This window comes from Gopherus flavomarginatus, chromosome 3 (genome assembly GCF_025201925.1).
Source record: "Gopherus flavomarginatus isolate rGopFla2 chromosome 3, rGopFla2.mat.asm, whole genome shotgun sequence".
In the NCBI taxonomy this organism is placed as follows: Eukaryota; Metazoa; Chordata; order Testudines; family Testudinidae; genus Gopherus; species Gopherus flavomarginatus.
The window spans coordinates 92,286,425-92,306,241 of NC_066619.1; the positions used below are offsets into that span (position 1 = coordinate 92,286,425).

Sequence of the window (19,817 nt, forward strand, 5' to 3'; positions counted from 1 at the left end):
GTCTCATAAGATCCACAAATATTACCATTCCCTAAAACTTGTGAAGAAGTTGTAAATATTCCAAGTATGGGAGAATCAGTGCTGTTCTCCTCACTCTCCCTTTTCTGTCTTTCTCTCATCTTCTCTTCCTTCTCCTCCCTCTGTTGATGCCCTGTAAGCAGGTCACTGAGTAATGTGCCATAAAAGGTGAGTAAGCCAATTATCACCTTCTTCCTCTCTTGCTCCTTCTCTTCCTTTTCTGCAATTTCTGGTGAGGCTCAGGTAGTTTTTACCTTGACTAACTACAGTGAGGTAAAAATTACCCATGCCTTGTCTCCACTGGGATTTTATACTGAGATAGCTATGAAAATGAGATAGCTGAAAACAGGTGTGTTTTTACATCAAAATGGATTTCAGTGTAAAATCCATTTTGATGTAAAAATACCTGTTTTCAAATCTATGAATCAAATAGTTTTTAATGGAATTCACAGGAATATGTGATTTGATTGGCACTTCAAATTGGATCAGAACTGTAAAAGTAAATTGCAATACATATATATGGTATTATGTGCAAATATCATATCTTATGCAACTGAATGTTGCCTGACACTTTCCATTATAAGACCTTATTTTCAATAGCTTATAAACTTTCCAAACTTAAACCATTCGAACTAAAATTTTCCATGTTGGGTGTGTCTGATTTATTTATTTGTTTATTTTAATTTCAGCTGAAACATTTCAGTCATTTTGAGAATGAAGTTGGGGGAAATACATTCTTTTTCTGTGTTGGAAAGAGATTCTTTCAAATATTTAGCTGAGAAATTCTACTGCTACTGTATTTTGGAGCAGGGACTTGAAATTTGGCATGGGATTGCCCTGTAGTTCCCATGGAAAAAAACATTCAAATCTGGCCAATTTTTAATCCTTTGAAAATTGTCAGTTTGCACATGATCAGTGGAGACTTGTTAAGCATTTTGCAGCTAAATTTCTCGAAGATTCCATCTATACTGAGACTGTTCGTTCCTGGGGAATCACGGTCTGAGCAAGACTTCCCCTGCAGCTGCTTCTCCCAGCTTCTATGAGCCACTGTGGTGCCAAGCACCAGAAGTAAGAGCAGGGAGACTGTCTCCATTGTGATCACCCTGTTCATATTCAGGCAGCATGAGAAGGACACAGCTTGTCTATGGCTACGTCTACACTGCATACTTTTTTGGTGGCATGTAGAGTGTGTACTTGGATATTCTCCCTCCCTTCCCCCCCCCAGCATGGGTTTAAGTAGCAGTGTAGACAGTGAGGCATGACTTAGGCAAGGAGAGTACAGACCTGCATGAAGAGTGTGGTTATGTAGCTTATATGGTTCTCTGCTTGCCCAAGCCAGGCCTTTCTGTCTAAATTCCTATTTTTAGCTGTGTAGTGTTCTGCTGCCTCCCCACTGCTGGAGCATTTTCCCACTACAGGAAAAGACTCTGGCAGTAGGGAAAGGCTCTGGCTGGGGGGAAAGCAGCTCCTCACTGCTAGAGCTGTTCCTCACTGCAGGGAAAGACTCTGACAGCAGGGAAAGTCTCTGGCAAAGGACAGACAGCAGGGAAAGGCTCAGACTCAGATGAGTAAGAAAGATGCACTCAAAATAGGACAACATTATATGTGTTTTATAATTAAATATCTTCATATTGATTGTCTTTTATTGACTGTCATATTAACTTCTCCACTGTTAGTTACGCAGTTTTTGTAGGTGTTATGAAAGATGTGGATCTTGGTGAGGGATTTGAAAAAAGATCAGATAATTACTTTATGGATCAGTTCAGAGATGACGGTTCTTGAATAAGGGGCAGTTTTGAACAATGCACAAAGACTCTTGTGGGAAAGGCAGTTGAGTAGGTTCTCCAGACTAGCATCACTGGCAGACTTGTGTGGGGCAAGCAAGATCAAACCAAAATCCTGATCCTGCAAACATTTATGTGTGTAGTTTTATTTATATGAATTCACTTACTTGAATGGAACTACTTGCTGAGCAAACATACACACCATGCTTTAGGATTGTAACTTCCATTTTGAATATCAATTTTGGCTGACTCATATTTTGTTCTTTTCCAGTTATGCATTAATAAAGCAAATATGGACTCATAAGTATCCGCTCCAGCTCTTGTTAATCTTCTTAAATAACATATCTGAGATGGGCCTTTCTGAAAGGGTTAATGACATGTTTTTAACAAACCTTTTTGAAGCTTGTTCATTATATGGTGCATATTTTTAGATTAATTTAATTAAAATTATATGTTTTAGAATCGAAAGATTTTGCAATCAACTAACACCGCCATCAATTTTCTGTTTGAAGTTAGCACTGGTGCATTGCATAAACTTATGCCTTGCAAGAGAATTTAGGATCAGTGTGCTACACCAAACACAGCACCCTGCTAATAGCTTTACCATTCAAACCAATGTGGTTTTGGTTAGAGTAATGTAAATATAAGATAGAGTTGTCACCTACCAGGTTTTTTTGGTTTGTTTTTTAGAATGAGAAAATGGTAGAACAGCAACTCCTTATTGATCAGCTGAAAGATAAGTTAGAGAAGTTTACTGTGACTACAGCCTCAGTATCCAGAGGTGCTTGTGGAGATGGGCCAGCTGAGGTGACATTCGCAAGAAGACCATATAGTGTGCCGCTCACTAATAGTTTAGTACATTCCGTTCATATGGCTCCAGGACTGGAGTCCCGAAAGGTAATGACTAAACACATTTTCTGTTTTTCTCCTTCATTTTGTAATTATTCTGATTTTGGTACAAGAGTTGAAAGGCGATACTAACAGTTGTATTGACATTTTCTGCTTATAGCCCATTAAAGAGCGTGAAACATTAATTTCTGATCTGTGGCAATGTACGCATCACCAATTTATCCAATGCAAATCTATTTGTACAACCTCCAGTACAAAGGAGCTGTACTCCTGAGTGGGCCTTTAGGTGCTACTAAAATACAAATAATTACTAATAATGATATATTTATTCTGCATTAATTCCAAGAAAAGAGGGCTATGTACTGACTTGCCAGTATCCCATTCTGTAACAGTTGGAACCAAATTCTCAAAAGTTTCTCCAAAAAGAAATCCACAAAATTTGCGCAACTCTCCTCATTTTTTTGCTTGCAAGTTCAGGTGTTAGCAGATTTATGTAGAAAAATCTGCTCTAAATATTCCTAGTTTTCTGCAAGTGACTTTGCACCTGGTTTTATTTTTGGATCTCTTGGAAGGTACACACCAGCCCTCCTACTTACTCATTGGCCCGAGTAATGGCTGGATTTCAAACTCGCAGGCAAATTATATTGGGTCATATAGAAGACCAAGATGAAGTCCTTCACTGCCATTTCTCTGATCACAGTGATGAAGAAGAAAGGAACACAGACAGCAAAAAGAAATCAGCATTTAGGTAATCTTTTTGTTGTTGTTTTATTCAGTCTTTAAAGCTTTCATTCAAAAATAGATATTTAATGGGTATATTCCTACCAAATACTGTCATATCATGAAGCCAGTTTACAGTGTTGTTTTATGTAAATTTGTAGAACCGCCTGACATCACAAAATAAGTTAACACGATAGGTATTGCTAATAACCTACTCTATTCCATTTAACATAGCTTTAGATTGAATGCATCTTCACTTGAATAAATATGTCTTGCATAATGTGTCTTGAATAAATATGTCTACTTGCAGGACCTGAGGGAAGCAGGTGGTGGTAAAAGTAGATTTTAGCATGCAAGTCTTTTTAGATTCAGGACCTAGTGCATTAGGATTACATAATCTGGCATGAAATTTAAAAAAAACAAATTTGGAATATGGCTTGGCTTTTCATTTTTTCCTTAGGCGCTCCATAAACCGCACATGGACACGAAAACAGGGTCTTCCTTGTTCTCCCCTTCAACTGGATGATCTACAATTCCAAATGCACAAATCCAATTTACCAAATGAAACCATACTGCAAACTGACACTGTCACAGGTAACAATTACAAATGGAAATTATGAGATACTAACATATGCTTATGTCACACCATGAAAATTTACATTTTTAGTGTTATTATAGTAAATTAATCTTTTCCATTCAAACGTGGACTTTAAATAAAAATACTTTTGATGTCCTAATTTGGAATTGTTTTTAAATACTTTTTTTTCCTGAAGTACGTGTGAAATACATTCATGTTCTTACTGGTTGGTGCTTTAAAAATAATATATAGCATTTATATAGTGTGCCACATATCCAGAGCACTGTATAGATATTTAATTAATCCTCACAACACCTTTGTAATTGATGGAGGTAAGTTGTATTATCCCTGTTTCACAAATAAACTGAGACAGAAAAGTGAAGCAACTTGTAGAAGGCCACATGTGGCTGTAAGTACATTATTCGCTCCCCTTTGGGTCATGGAGCATCAGTGGGTATGTTAGCCAAGGATCTTTCCTTCCCAACCTAGTGCTCCTACTCTGTATCCTGTCCTGATTTTGTGCAGATGGCAGGTGGTGAGGAAGAGACTCCCTGTATCCTGTCTTTCTGATTCCCTCCCCAGTGTATATGCAGAGAATAGGCTAGAATTTCATCCTCTGGATAGATAGAGTGTTCCAGATCTTTGTTCTCAGCATTGCCCCTTTCTTTCAAGGTGAAGAGATTGAATGCCTCCATAAGAGTCGTGTAATAAACATGCAGAAATTAAAGAATTCAGAGCTGAGACTCTCCGAGGCCAAGCAAAAGATGAGAGAACTTGCACTTAATATCAAAATGAAGGAGGAACTCATTAAAGAAATAGTAAAAACAGGTAACTGACTTGTGTAAAGCACATTTGAATTAAAAACACATACAGTAGAACCTCAGAGTTATGAACACCTCGGGAATGGAGGTAGTTCGTAACTATGAAATGTTCATAACTCTGAACAAAATGTTATGATATTTCAAAAGTATACATTTGAACATTGACTTAATACAGCTTTGAAACTTTACTATGCAAAAGAAAAATGCTGCTTTAAACCATCTTAATTTAAATGAAACAAGCACAGAAAGTTTCCTTACCTTGTCAATTTTTTAAACTTTCTCTTTATTTTTTAGTAGTTTACATTTAACACAGTACTGTACTGTACAGTATTTGCCTTTTTTCTTTTGTCTCTGCTGCCTGATTGTGTACTTCTAGTTACAAGTGAGGTGAGTGGTTGACCAGTCAGTTCGTAACTCTGGTGTTCGTAACTCTGAGTTCTACTGTACAAATGAAAGTAAGGATTAGCTATTTAATTGTTCTAGTTGTCCATAATTAATCTTGTTCAGTGGGGACTATTATAAAATAATTACGTTTTTGTCACTTATGAATAATGGTTTATTAATTGTATTATGGTGGCACCTAAGGCCCCAGATGTGGGTTGGGGCCCCTCCATATATTCATTAAATACCTTCATTAAATATTTAGTGTGCTTTCCTAATTATTATTTGTTCTGTAATTATCTCTGTACTTTTCCCATGCCATGTACTGCGGAAGGAATGTCCTTCTTGAACTTGGCTATATTCAAATTCCTCTTGAAGATCTACTTCTACTTTGACACTTGCCAGAAACTAGCTGCCAATAATGACAAGAGTGTTACTGAGAATAGTCTGTCTATATTTTTGGTAACTGGGTTATAAATACTTTGTACTATCAAGATGAGGCCTATCAACATCTGGCATCTTATGTGTATATTGTACTCCTTCCCCCACCTTATGCCTGTTTTGTTAGGGTATTCAATTGTGAATTCTTAAGGAAAGGAACTATGTCTTTTTTTCTGGTTGGAACATGTCTGGTAGGCTGTGGGTATTACCAGAAATAAATGCTAAGTAGTAGTAAATTCTTTAGATATATAATTAAGGATTAGATTTTCATATGGAATTTGGAAATAGCGGCTTGTTTTTTTTCAATAACACAATTTTCAAACAATTTTGTAATATTTTGTTTTTAAGGCAATGATTCTCAGTCTGTAAGCAGGCAGTATTCTTTGAAAATAACAAAACTGGAACATGAAGGTGAGCAAGCCAAGATGGAATTAGCTGAAACACAAAAGCAGCTTCAGGAGCTGGATAACAAGGAGCTGAGAGACGTGGCTGAGAAGGCCAAGTTACAAAAAGAGTTTCGGAAGAAGATGGATGCAGCTAAATTAAAAGTGCAGGTAGTTTTGATTTTTGTCGTTAGGAGTTATAAATTACTGCTGTATCCCATAGAACACTTAGGACCTAATCATCTGCTCTGTTACACAAGTTTTATGCCATTGTGACTCCATTGAAGTCAGTGGAATTGCAGTAGATAATCAGGCCCTTAATGTACCAATAGATGGTACTTAAATGTCTCTAACAATATCCTTATGTGAGAAGTGTATTTTCTTACTAGAAAGGTGGACAAAAAAGAGATTAGTGGTGTTTGGCAGTAGGTAAGAATGTAGGGAGAATGCTTTAAATTGATTTGCAAACCATCTGCTTTGTAGCACAAGTCTTCTATCAAAATACTATACAAAATCCTAAATCTGTGCAAATATCAGTGAACTCGTTTACTGGTATCTGTCCTAAGATGTGTTTTTGTTTCTTCAAGTGTTCATGCTGTTAGACTGAAATATGCCGTGTGAATTCAGGTCTTACAGAAGAAGCAGCAGGACACTAAGAAGTTGGCATCATTATCCACCCAAAATGAGAAACGGGCTACAGAACTTGAGCAGACTGTGAATCATATGAGGCATCAGCAGGCCCAGCTACAGAAAAGACTGCGAGAGGAGAGTGAAAAAAAGAAAATTCTTGAGGCAGAGATTGCACGGGACCAACAGCAAATCAAAGTAAGAGGCTTTCTTTTCTGTAGAATAGATAAGCATATAGTACAATTTCACCCCGTTACTTTCTCATAATCATGATGCATAACTGTAAGACTTCTGATAAATACAAGAAATGCCTTTCAAGATAAGAAAAATGAAGAATATGCATAAAAAATCTTTTCACCTACAATTTTTACAATTACTTTCTTCTTCTTTATGCTTTTTTATTTTACTATCCACCTCCTATCATTACAATACAGCCTTCATTAGTGGAATGAAATCTTTTATCTTAGCTCCTTCAGAACAAAACTAAATTTGATGACAATAGACTCAATGAGGCCAGGAAAATAGTTTTATCTTCTTACTTACAGGAACTTCAGTTAAAGACAGAGCAACAGCAGAAAATTCTCAAACTTAAAAATGAAGAAATTGCTGCTTTTAAAAAGAAGAAAAACTCAGCAGGAACTTCAAAGCAGTTACAGGTAGCTAATTTATTCCAAATTTGGTGGGCTGTGAGAAGCAAGGGGCGGGGAGACAAAACTCATCTCCCCCCTCCTCAGCTCTTGATTAGCCTTGTGGGGAAGGAGGGAAGATTCTGTTTGCTAATTGGCAGAATTGTTCTCAACTCAATTGTTAGATGCCCTTCTTTCTTTGAAACAGGGATAAATTGACCACCAGAGATAAAGAGAAAGGTAATCCTCTAGCAGGGAGCAGGAATAACTTCTGGCTGCCTGCCCTTGCTCTCAGTGATGGTTTTAATTTGGCTTTATTGTTGTACAATGAACTTAGTTTCTGGTCGGCACAGGGGTTCAGGGTTTCTGCTGTACTTCCTTACAGGCTCTGGATTGCAGCTGATTGTCGCTCAGAGTTGTAAAAGTCTTTTGCCAGCAGCTGGGAGGGCTATTTTACCCTTTCTTCTGGTCATCCACTAGGTGAGGTTAGCTGGTGGGTTGGAGGGTGGTGAATTGGGTTTGTTCACCCAAATGTGGACAGTTTCAAAGTTCTTTTCATAGAGCTTCTGTTACTTGTGGCAACTTTAGTGGAGCAACCTCTGTGACAGTGCCACCTAGATTATTCCAAGCCTGAACATAGGACCAAAAGTGAATGGGCAACCGAGTGCAGTGAGTGATCGGATGGGATGTAGAAAGCCTTTAAGACTGAGAACAAATTAGAGGCATCATTGTCTGTGTCCAGCTCTTCATGAGGAAAGTGCTGGTTCCGGGCTGGTTGCCTATGGTCAGTATTCTCTCAAATCTCTGCAGTATTGGCTGTTCCAGCATTAGGAGTGTTGGGAGCTCATATAGCCAGCTTTTGGGCTCTAGATGCTATTTTCAATACTTTGTTGATGTTATGAGCTGCCCTTCCCCCAGTGCAATTCAGTTAAGTTTGAGAGAGACTAGATGGATTTTAACCATTTATTGAAAACTACAATACAATCCAAATATGTGATAGGCTGAGCTACAGTACAGAAAGTAAAGTAAAGAATCTCACTCCCTGCTGGTGGTCCGGCAAGGCAGATGCACTTTTCTCTCTGTTCAGAGTCTGTCGCCTCTCCACCACACAGTTTAGCTGTAGCATTCCCCCATATATCTTAAGTTATGCGTGCATCTTCTGATGACCACAAGCAGCGCTTAAATTCAGCCAGAGCTGTCTGAAGCAGAGCTTCAGTAAATATTTTCAAACCCACAGGGCTGAAGCCCTGAGCTCTGGTGCACCCCCTGGTGCTGAAACCCTGAATCCTGGCACTTTCCCATGGGGCTGAAGCCTTGAGCCCTGGTGCAGTCAGTGCGTGGAACTCTGTCAGAGGATGTTGTGAAGGCCAAGACTATAAAAAGGTTAAAAAAAGAACTAGATAAATTCATGGAGGATAGGTCCATCAATGGCTATTAGCCAGAATGGACAGGGATAGTGTCCTTAGCCTCTGTTTGCCAGAAGCTGGGAATGGGCAACCGGGATGAATCACTTGAAGCACCTGGCATTAGCCCCTGTCAGAAAACAGGATACTAGGCTAGATGGACTTTTGGTCTAAGCCATTATGGTCGTTCTTGTGTTCTTATGTCACATATACAGCATGTCCAGATATGCCCAATCATGGTTCCCTCTACTGCCAGAAAATGTGAAATACATGCTAAGAAAATAGACATTAAAATAAAAAGGACAAAGGTGCCTCACCCTGGGGACACAGGAGCGTCTAAGGGATGGCCTGTTGGAGCTCTCCAGTCCCCTAACATTGATTAAACCTGTTCAAAACAAGCCTTCAGTAGGACTTCACTTGGGCATAAGGTCCAAGTAGCACACCTTGATGTAGGACCAGTGCACTAGTTTTCTGACTTCGGTTGTTAATGTAGTTTTTAGCTTCTCGTTTTCTTCTCAATTGCTGTTTTCTGAAAAGTAAATAGTCTCAATGAAATGTAATGATCACCCTGTACCTCAGCTATAGAAGTGTTATTAGGAAAATAACGTGTATTTCAGCAAGGGCTGTCTTATACAGACATGTGCATAGCAGACTTTGCAGTGTCATACTGCTGTGGTTTTCCAAATTTCTCCAACTAAATAACTTAATTATTTGAGATCCGGATCAAGATTCTGTTGTAGAGTTACTGTTGTTAACACTAAGAATGTCAATTTTGGATTAAGTTATAAAAATCTGAAATTGACAGAATTATGATTCTAGATGAGAAAGTACTGTACTTAAAGATTGCTGCACAAAGGAGGTACTTTTGAGCCCTGACTAATACTATGTGTATCTCTATTATTTTTTGAAATGTAGAAACAGGAAGAGCAAAGGAAATGGTTAGATGAAGAACTAGAGAAGGTTCTGCATCAACGTCAAGAATTAGCAGAACTGGAAGAAGACTTAAAGAAAAGAGAAGCTATCATAAACAAGAAAGAAGCATTGTTACAAGAGAAGAGCCATTTGGAAATCAAGAAACTAAGATCTAGCCAGGTGCTCTATATAATACTATGCAGGGCCGGCTCCAGGCCCCAGTGCGCCAAGCGCGTGCTTGGGGCGGAATGCCGCGGGGGGTGCTCTGCCGGTTGCTGGGAGGGCGGCAGGCGGCTCCGGTGGACCTCCCGCAGACGTGCCTGCGGAGGGTCCGCTGGTCCCGCGGCTCCGGTGGAGCATCGGCAGGGTCCACCGGAGCCGCGGGACCAGTGAGCAGCAGAGCGCCTCCCGCGGCATGCCGCCGTGCTTGGGGCAGCAAAATGGCTAGAGCCAGCCCTGATACTATGTAACTATTATTACAATACCATTGTTGGAGAGTCTAGATAAAACGTATTAGAAAGAGAAGCAGCGGTAGGGTCTTGTGTAATCCCCTGGTATTGTCACTGTAATCTCAAGCAAGACAATCTGTTTTTTTGTACCTCCATTTCTCTGACTTTTTAAATTGGGGATAATGTAGAATAATGATATTTCTTAGAATCATAGAATATCACAGTTGGAAAGAACCTTGGGAGGTCATTTAGTCCAACCCCTTGCTCAAAGCAGGACAAATCCCCTGACAGATTTTTACCCCAGTCCCCTAAATGGCCCCCACAAGGATTGAACTCACAACCCTGGGTTTAGCAGGCCCATGCTCAAATCACTGAGCTATCCGTCCTCCCTCTTTACCTTCTGTAAAACACTTTTGAGTTCTGGAGCCAAATTCCTTTATGTAAGTGCAAAGTATTATACTTTGTAAAATTTGGTTGATCCCTTTTCAATTTGAAAACAAAATATCTTTTTTGGCTATTATTTGGCTTTAAAAGCAAAAATGAATAGAAATTTAAACACAGATTTCTTAATAGCAAGTGTCTTTATAACAGATGACTAAATTATGAATTAACTTTCTGTATGTAGAAAGCTGAACTTGAGTGTTTCTTCACTTTTATAGTTAGTAGAAAATATTTATATTACTATAGTGCCCAAATAGCATTGGGGCCTCATTGTGCTAGGTGCTCTACAAACATGGAAAAGAGACAGTTCCTACCCTGAAGGGATTACAGTCTAAACTATGTACAGTTTGGTTAATTATGGATCGCGTTTTTGTATCATTTGTGAATTTGGGTTTTTTTTAGGCTTTAAACAAAGATAGTTTGAAATTATCTACCCGCCTGAATATGCTGGACAAGGAATTGTGTGATAAAAGTGTGCAGCTCCAGACCAGTGCCAGTGAAGAGAAGAGACAGATTTTGGAAGAAGTTCAGGTTCTTCAGAAGGAAAGAGACCAGCTGCTCAGAAGAAGAAATAGTGTGGATGAGAAACTTAAAGATGGTAGAGTGTTGTCCCCTGAAGTAAGTAAAAACAGCCATTAGCTACTATTAGTTACTATTTTATAATATAACACACTAATCATGATCTAAACATGTTTCCAAATATCAGATAAACTAGAATTGAGAAATTGGAACTGTTTTTGTTAAAATATAAATTTTTTAATTAGGAAATTGAAAGGAATTGAAGTAAGTACAACAGTAGTAGCCTGGTTTGCTAGATAAGAAAGTTTAGGTTTGCAGGTCTGTTCCAGCTGGTGTCCTGACAACCCTCCCTTGTTCTTTTATTTGTGGCATACTGTTTTTCTTCCTTGAGCCCTTAGTGCTTCTCTGTTCTAGATGGCCATCACAATTCTGTCTTTAAACTGAAATAGGACTTTCAAACCTGCGTGATTTAAATCTTTAGTTAAATCAGTGTAATTTCTTGTATAGATTAGAGACAGCTGTCTAATAGCTACCACTGAAACTGACATCAGTACTGGATTGGCCAGCAGGAAATTCTTATTAAAAATATATCACCCTCATGACACAGCGGTCTGACATCTGTCATGGGAAGCAAGAGACAAAACTGCCTCCAAACTTATGTCTCTCACTCCAGGACAAAGCCTAGTTAAAACTTCCAAGAGATTCCGTTTCCTTTCTCACCATCCACACACTAAAAAAACCAGAACTAATAAAAAGCATTGTTCTGTTTTTTTGTGTTTCATTTCCATTTTCCTTCTCCTGACATAGCTTCATCTTCACTATGCTAAAAAGATACACATTTGCAGACTGTCACTCTAATTCAGGATCCTGATAAGTTAGATACTAAGTTCCTTTCTACTTAAAACAGGTAATTAAAGGTAGAAAATTGTAGCTCCCATGATTTTCTATTAATTAAGATTATGTATATAATGTACAAACAGAGTTATGCATATTTATAGTGACTACTACATTTCTAGTGCAATATAATGCTGTTCTTGGGAGCCAAAAAATCTTACCATGTTATACGTGAAACCGCGTTATACTGAACTTCCTTTGATCCACCAGAGTGTGTAGCCCTGCCCCCCCGGAGCACTGCTTTACCGCATTATATCCAAATTTGTGTTATATCGGGTCGCATTATATCGAGGTAGAGGTGTACTATAAATTTAAATGTACTTTCTATTAAGAAGATCAAGATCTTTTAAAGTTATTTTTTATGTGCTGCTTTCTTGGAATACCCACACCTACCCTTTTTTCCAAATAACCATATAATTAAAAATTCCTACTGTTTAGGAAAACTTCAGTGGATGACTATCAGTTTTTCGCAGCTGGTTCTTATGATGTTAGGACATTGGTTGAGGCCATTTGTCTATTAATAAGGGCTTTACTTGACTTTTCACTGGGTTTTGTGAGAAGGAAGTCTCACCTGAAATATCCCCAAATTTCCATTGTGACAATAAGGTATGTTGCTAGGGATATTCCCAGATTCCAGCACAGTGTGAGGTAAAAATCCTGCCAATCAGCATAATTAACTTAAATTAGGGTGAAGTAAGTCCCTTTTACAGTGTATAGACTCTTTCATGAGCCCTCCACTCAGTAATGTACTGTTTTTAACCCTCAGTGAAAAAGAAAAATATCACTTTTATTTTTTAAAAATATTTTTCTCAATTTGTAGTATGTTACTGCATTTCCTCTCAGAACGGTCAGAGTCTATATAACAAAATAAATTAACATATTAATATTGGAGTATACTGACCTTTGCATAGCTTTTTAATTGAAATGGAGAGTGGCACCTCGTTTCTGCTTTTATTTGTAGGAAGAACATATCCTTTTCCAACTGGAAGAAGGGATTGAAGCGTTGGAGGCCGCCATTGACTACAAGAATGAAAATATTCAGAATCGCCAGCAGTCACTTAGAGGCTCATCGCAAATCCTTACACAGAGCGAGACCAATGTAATGGGAAAACTAGTTTCCCTGTCTGCTACTGAACTTAGAGCTATTCTCTTCAAATACTTCAACAAGGTGTGTTTTGGCTGATTAATAATATTAAATTGAATTTTATTTTTCACTAGTGTCACAGGTAATATAATTAAACAATTCTGTTTCTTAGAACTATCCCTCTCCCCCACAAAAAGAAGGAAATTTAATTTTAAAAGTTGTGTTTTCAGTGACAATGGCTGAAGTTAGGCTCGGTCTCCCCTGTATTGAGCCAGATACTGTGCAGTGTTTCTCACTTCTGTAAATAGTATTGAACTTTTACATGTCAGGTTTGTCAACCTCCTCTCAGACGTTGCCAGCCTACACAGTATTTACTTTTAGATGTGGAGGTAAGGGTTCCCTCCCTTTCCCAGTGTGGTCCTGATTCTTCTAGCAGCAAGGAACTAGATTATTTGGGTGTTGCAGCACTGGGTGTTGCAGTGCCTAACTTCTTTTAGGTGCCCTGGCACATAATGGAATTCACAACCACAAGTTAGGCTCCAGGCTTCCTAAACAGTGCATAGGCAGAGTTACGTGCGTAGAAAATGGAAATCACAAAAGCATGCACAGTGAGTTGGGAACAGACTAAACTAGCCAGTGCTAAGGAGAGGGGTGTGGCCTACACCCAAATCCTGGAAAAAACTATAGGTGCCTAGCTCTACTTGGAGTTGGGGCTGACCTGGCTTACGCACCTTTCTCAAGAAAAACGAAGATCAAGAGATAATGATGGTGGGTTCCCACCACCTTATAACTTTAGCCCAGTGGTTAGAGCAATCACCCTAGATGTGAGAGACCCAAGTTCAGTTCACCTGTCTGCCTAATGTGGAGTAGGAATTTGAGTCTCCTACCTCTTGGAGAGTTCCCTAAACACTGAGCTATAGATTATTCTGGGATGGGGCTCTCTCACTTTCCTATTGAAGTTGTTCTACTGTGCGTAAATATTTAAATATTCATTGGGCCAGAGACAGAGATTAAGAATGACTCTTGAATGACTGTTTTTTCTATTATTTTGTCTGGGATTGATGTCAGAATAACTGGCTGATAGTTATCTTAGTCGTCCCATTTTCCATTTTGAATATTGGTGCAACATGAGCACTCTTCCAGTCTTTTAGAATTAACCTGGTATTGCAAGCTTTACTCACAATTAACATCAATGGGCCAGAGACCTCTCAACCAACTCTGTTAGGGCTCTGCGCTGCAAATTATCTGAGTTGCTGATTTTAAAATGTTTATCCCTAGATGTTGTCAAACATCCTTCAGTTACTAATGGACTTGAGAATACATAATCATCCTCATTTGAGATGAGTGCATGCCGCATCTTACCAAATACAGAACAGAAATATTGAACACTTCTGTCTTTTTTGTATCATTATTAACAATTTTACTATCTCCATCTAATAATGAGTCTATATCATTGCTAGGATTTATTTTGTTTTTAATATACTTAAAACACTTTTTTATTGTCCTTCACCCTTCCAGCAATGGATTCTTCCTGGATATGTTTAGCCTCTGATATCAATTTTCAGTACTTCATAACTCCTAACTTATATTGATTGCTATTCTGTGTATTTCCCACTTTTCCCATTTGTTATATACAGCTTTTTATTTCTAATTGTTTCCTTCACTTTTGCCACTGAATCAGGATTTTCTTTTAGCCAAAATTGTTCTCTTTGATTGTGGAACCATGGCTTTTTGGCCACCTAATAAACTCTTCTTAGAAAATTCCCAATTTTCATTCACTTTTTTTGTAATTTTTTCCTCCCAATATATTTTGCTCATAATTTTTCTCCACTTTAGGAAATTAGCCCCTTTTTGAGTCTGTTTGTACATATGGAACGTAATTAGTTCTGGTTGTACATATGGAATGTAATCAGGTCATGATTGCTGGTCCCTAGGCAACCACCAGCTTCCTGTCCAGTAATTAATTCATCTGTATGTGTCATGAGGTCCAAAACAGTTACTTCATGTTGGCAGCAATTCCTTTTTTGTTAGAAAATGTATAATCTATAATATCTAGAAAAAAGAATGAAGAGTACTTGTGGCACCTTAGAGACTAACACATTTATTTGGGCATAATTTGTTAGTCTCTAAGATGCCACAAGCACTGCTCGTTCTTTTTTCTGATACAGACTAACATGGCTACCACTCTGAAACGTATAATATTTAGAAACTTGATGAAGATTTACTACTGGCTGCATGACATCTCCAGCATACATCTCCTAGATTGAAGTTCCCCAAAAGAACACAATTTTTCTTTCCAGACATTACAGACAGGTTTCCAAGAAATAATTCATCCTGTTCTCTGGTTTGATTTGATTTTGTGGCAAGACACCTGATACTGCAGTATGTTGGTGTGAAAGACTGCAAATTCTGTCACAGTTCACTTTTTAATTTTTTTAAATGAATTAAATCTGAAAATTAATAGTCATTGCATTTAGCACCTGTATATATTTTGATACTACATTCAATTTATTTTATGCTGGCTCTGTGTTTTCAGTTTACAGTATACTATAATTTTTTTTATTGACAACATAACTGCTTCACAAGTTTTCATGAAACAAGCTGGAGGTTTTGGCAGCTGAGTAGGTGACAACTGGGGCTTTTGCTACCTGAGGTGTGGGAGGCAGTTTGAGATTACGAGATAAGTACATTAGCTAGATAGTTTTGTTAAGATTAATAGCAGTGAAATGCCTAACCACCTTGACATTTAAATTGTTGTTTTTAAGTTTCAGAGTAAACAATCCATTTAGCTGGATAGACAGGTCACATCTCATATTGTTACAGGCATTTACAAAATGAGGAAGACAACACAACATTAATATACATTTGGTTCATATTGTTAAGTTCTTTATAACTGTATGGGCTAGATACATAATTTAAAAAAAAAGAAAGTGCACTTCTGCAGGAATTTTCATGGTTGCGGAATCCACCAGGAGCAAGGAAGAGCCTTCTGTATAGTAAGCCTTTTGTACTCTTGCTGTGGATGTGCAGTCTAGACCATTCTTTTTCCAGTCAATGTGTGTGTGGCTTATAAAGACTTATTCCCCATTGGTTAATGAATATTATATGCATTAAGCTGCTACTTTCCTGTAAGTACAATAAAGTGTTTTATTTTAAAAAAGTACATTCCTTCAAGATTTTCTCCTTTTTATTCAAAAAGGGCATTGGCTGAGCCTGTTTCAATTACTCATTACTAGGAATTATTTGTTAGTCAAATTAAGAATATTTCTTTATTAGGTTGTTAGTCTACGTGAAGCAGAATGTAAATTACAGCTGCAGACTGAAGAGCTGGAAATGAGAGTCACAGAACAGGAAAACATAATACGTGAACTAGAATCGGCACTTGAACACCTCACGCTACAGTGTGACAGGCAACTGACCCTCCAGCAAAAAGAACATGAACAAAAGATACAGTTAATATTGCATCATTTCAAAGGTACTTGCTTCTTAGGGTCTCTATTGGCAAACACTATTTATTCGCTATAAAAAATATTGTTGGTATAACTACGTTGCTCAGGGGTGTGGATTTTCCTGGTGCAGACAGCGCTATGTCAATGGGAGGGCTTCTTCAGTGAACATACCTACCGCCACTCGGGGAGGTGGAGTACCTATACCAGCAGAAAAAGCTCTCCCATTGGCGAAGGCAGTGTCTTCACTAAGTGCCACAGCGGCACTGGTGCAGCTGCACCATTGCACCACTGTAAATGTAGAAAAGCCCTAATTCTATTGCATGATAGAATGCTGGAGTATGGTCACAATATAAGTTCTGGTATGAAAGGAAAACACAGCTGCTACTCTGAAATCAGTTTCTAAAGTTTTCACACTAGACACAGGAAATTGAATGACCTTTTTAAAAACTGTGGAACTTGTTGATGTAAATCAGAATTAAAAGACCATATTTTGCATGTGTTATTCTCAGAATTACTCCCTAAAAAGTTAGTGGTCAAAAGTAGGTGCTGATTTTTGGGTACACAGCTTGAGACACCTTGGTTTTTCTTTTATTTGTCTTGCCAGACATACAGCATATCAACAATTCTTGATTTCAGTTACATTTGTGAATAGTTAAGTCCCAGGTGTCTCCTGTTGGACACCCAGAATCAGTGGTCATTTGTGCGGAACTACTTGTGTGAGTAAAGTGAGCAGGTCTTGGCCCAAAATCTTCAAACTATGGAGACATGGGCTTTGAGTCCAATCTTTTAAGGTGCTAAGTGTTTCCTTGCTGGGTACCTTCAACTCCCAGGAGACACTTGGATTCTCCCATTTTCTGCTGCTGTGCAGCAGAATCCTGTTAAGAAGTAAATTATAATGTTTACAATGCTAATTCTAAACTTTTTAGGGAAAACCAGCAGTGGGCTGTAGGATGTAGTGTGTAATTCTGTATTCTGCATTATTATTTGCATCTGTAAAAATGAAATAACATTAATTTTAGCTTCAAAATGTTTATCTTAGAACAAGATGGTGAAAGTATTGCAGAAACTCTGAAACTGTATGAAACTAAAGTCCAACAATTGGAAAAAGATTTGTTCTTCTATAAGAAAACCAGCAGAGAACTAAAGAAGAAACTGAAGGAGCTGGTAGGAGAGTCATTTTATCAGCTGGTGGCACCAACTAAAAGTATGTGTTGTGTAGTCGCAATAGAAACAATATACAACTTTTAATAGTAACATTTCAAAAATAGCTAATGCAGAGAGTCTCAAGCTTTGAACTTCTTACATTGAGCAGACCTGAGCAAAGCAGTTTTTCCTCAATTTAATTTTTAATCATGATATCTGTCTGGGAAAATTTATTGCTTCCATTGCTTTCAAGTGGAAGAAGGCATTGTTTCCAGTCTCAACAATCTGCAATATGTTGTACCTTTAGAATTGCATCAGATTATTATCTTGCTTTTCTGGATTCTAACATTTCAGTATTTACTGTCTCAAATAGAGTTAAAAACAAAGGATTTTTACTAACTGAAAGCTTTCAGATGGTACTGTAGTTAACCCCACTGCAGGATGTCACTGTAAATTTTGAGGTACACCAGTCCCTTCTTTAGATATGTGGTAGCATGTGATGCATATCACTGACTCTGAGGCAAGCACTGTAGCTGCTTCAAGTATTATGCTACACAGATATTACTTACCTCTTGGTGAGGTCCCATTGAATACTCAGAGACTTCTAGTAAGTAAAAAAGGAATCTTTACTAGGTCTAGCAGAAAGGATGTAGATACCCTAGGTAACATGGTTTAAACAAATACAATAAAAAGATAAACACATTAGTTCCTAACTTGGCTCTAGAGTACAGCCCAGCAGAGGGGGAACCAAAGGCAACTATATGGTGGAGGAGTTTCTCAAGCCTATTACCTAGGGTGTCCTTTCTAGTCCATCCTACCATTAGAGGGTAATTAAGTATTGGCCTGTGTATCCCACTGGCAGGTGTTCACTCCTATAGCATGCCTAGTTGGGGGCCGTCCTCATGTTGTCTTTTTGTAATTCTGTTTAAGTGGTTGCCGGCCTCATGTCTTCTGGTTATAGACTACTCCCCCTGACCATCCCTCCAGAGAACCAGATCACTGATTCTAGCCTGCTGCTCACTGAGCCTCATCAGTTCTGCTTCCAAAATGTCACCTTTTCTGGGCCATTCTGGGTAACATAGTGCCTCCTTTTGGCTGTATGCTGATCTGGGTCCCTGTCTCCCAACTTGTCCCTTGAGTGTCTTATCACAGAATCATAGAATATTAGGGTTGGAAGAGACCTCAGGAGGTCATCTAGTCCAATCCCCTTCTCAAAGCAGGACCAACACCAACTAAATCATTCCAGCCGGGGCTTTTTCAAGCCAGGCCTTAAAAACCTCTAAGGATGGAGATTCTACCACCTCCCTATGTAACATATTCCAGTGCTTCAGCACCCTTAGTGAAGTAGTGTTTCCTAATATCCAACCTAGACCTCCCCCACTACAACTTGAGACCATTGCTGCTTGTTCTGTCATCTACCACCACTGAGAACAGCCTAGTTCCATCCTCTTTGGAACCCCCTTTCAGGTAGTTGAAAGCAGCTATCAAATACCCCCCTCGCCCCCCCATTTTTCTCTTCTGCAGATTAAACAATCCCAGTTCTCTTGGCCTCTTCTCATAAGTTGTGTGCTCTGGCTCCCTAATCATTTTTGTTGCCCTTGCTGGACTCTTTCCAATTTTTCCACATCCTACTTGTAGTGTGGGGCCCAAAACTGGACACAGTACTCAAGATGAGGCCTCACCAATGTCGAATAGAGGGGAATGATCACGTCCCTCAATCTGCTGGCAATGCTCCTACTAATACAGCCCAATATACCATTGGCTTTCTTATATCCAGCTTCTCATCCAGTGTAATCCCCAGGTCCTTTTCTGCAGAACTGCTGCTTTGCCAGTCGGTCCCCGGCCTATAGTGATGCATGGGATTCTTCCTTCCTAAGTGCAGGACTCTGCACTTGTCCTTGTTGAACCTCATCAGACTTCTTTTGGCCCAATCCTCCAATTTGTCTAGGTCACTCTGGACCCTGTCCCTACACTCCAGCATATTTACCTCTCCCCCCAGTTTAGTGTCATCTGTAAACTTGCTGAGGGTGCAATTAATCCCATCATCCAGATCATTAATAAAGATGCTGAACAAAAAAACAGCCACAGGACTGACCCTTGGGGCACTGTGCTTGATACCAGCTGCCAACTAGACATTGAGCCATTGATCACTATCCATTGAGCCCGACAATCTAGCCAGCTTGCTATCCACCTTATAGTCCATTCATCCAATCCATACTTTTTTAACTTGTTGGCAAGAATACTGTGGAAGACATATCAAAAGCTTTGCTAAAGTCAAGATATATCACATCACTGC

General features: G+C 38.7%; 1 protein-coding gene across 3 annotated transcripts in view; it reads left to right on the top strand.

Annotated features, from left to right (window-relative positions):
- The window catches only part of KIF27 (kinesin family member 27), a 44,525-nt gene that overhangs the window by 18,820 nt on the left and 5,888 nt on the right, over positions 1–19,817 (top strand). For all 3 annotated transcript variants that reach the window (XM_050945585.1, XM_050945587.1, XM_050945588.1), the window contains 12 exons: positions 2,493–2,699; positions 3,224–3,399; positions 3,832–3,965; positions 4,621–4,776; positions 5,940–6,145; positions 6,602–6,799; positions 7,147–7,257; positions 9,546–9,722; positions 10,835–11,050; positions 12,807–13,013; positions 16,206–16,404; positions 17,418–17,582. In XM_050945585.1, the coding sequence (XP_050801542.1) occupies positions 2,493–2,699; positions 3,224–3,399; positions 3,832–3,965; positions 4,621–4,776; positions 5,940–6,145; positions 6,602–6,799; positions 7,147–7,257; positions 9,546–9,722; positions 10,835–11,050; positions 12,807–13,013; positions 16,206–16,404; positions 17,418–17,582 (2,152 nt within the window). The remainder of the gene's footprint in view (positions 1–2,492; positions 2,700–3,223; positions 3,400–3,831; positions 3,966–4,620; positions 4,777–5,939; positions 6,146–6,601; positions 6,800–7,146; positions 7,258–9,545; positions 9,723–10,834; positions 11,051–12,806; positions 13,014–16,205; positions 16,405–17,417; positions 17,583–19,817) is intronic.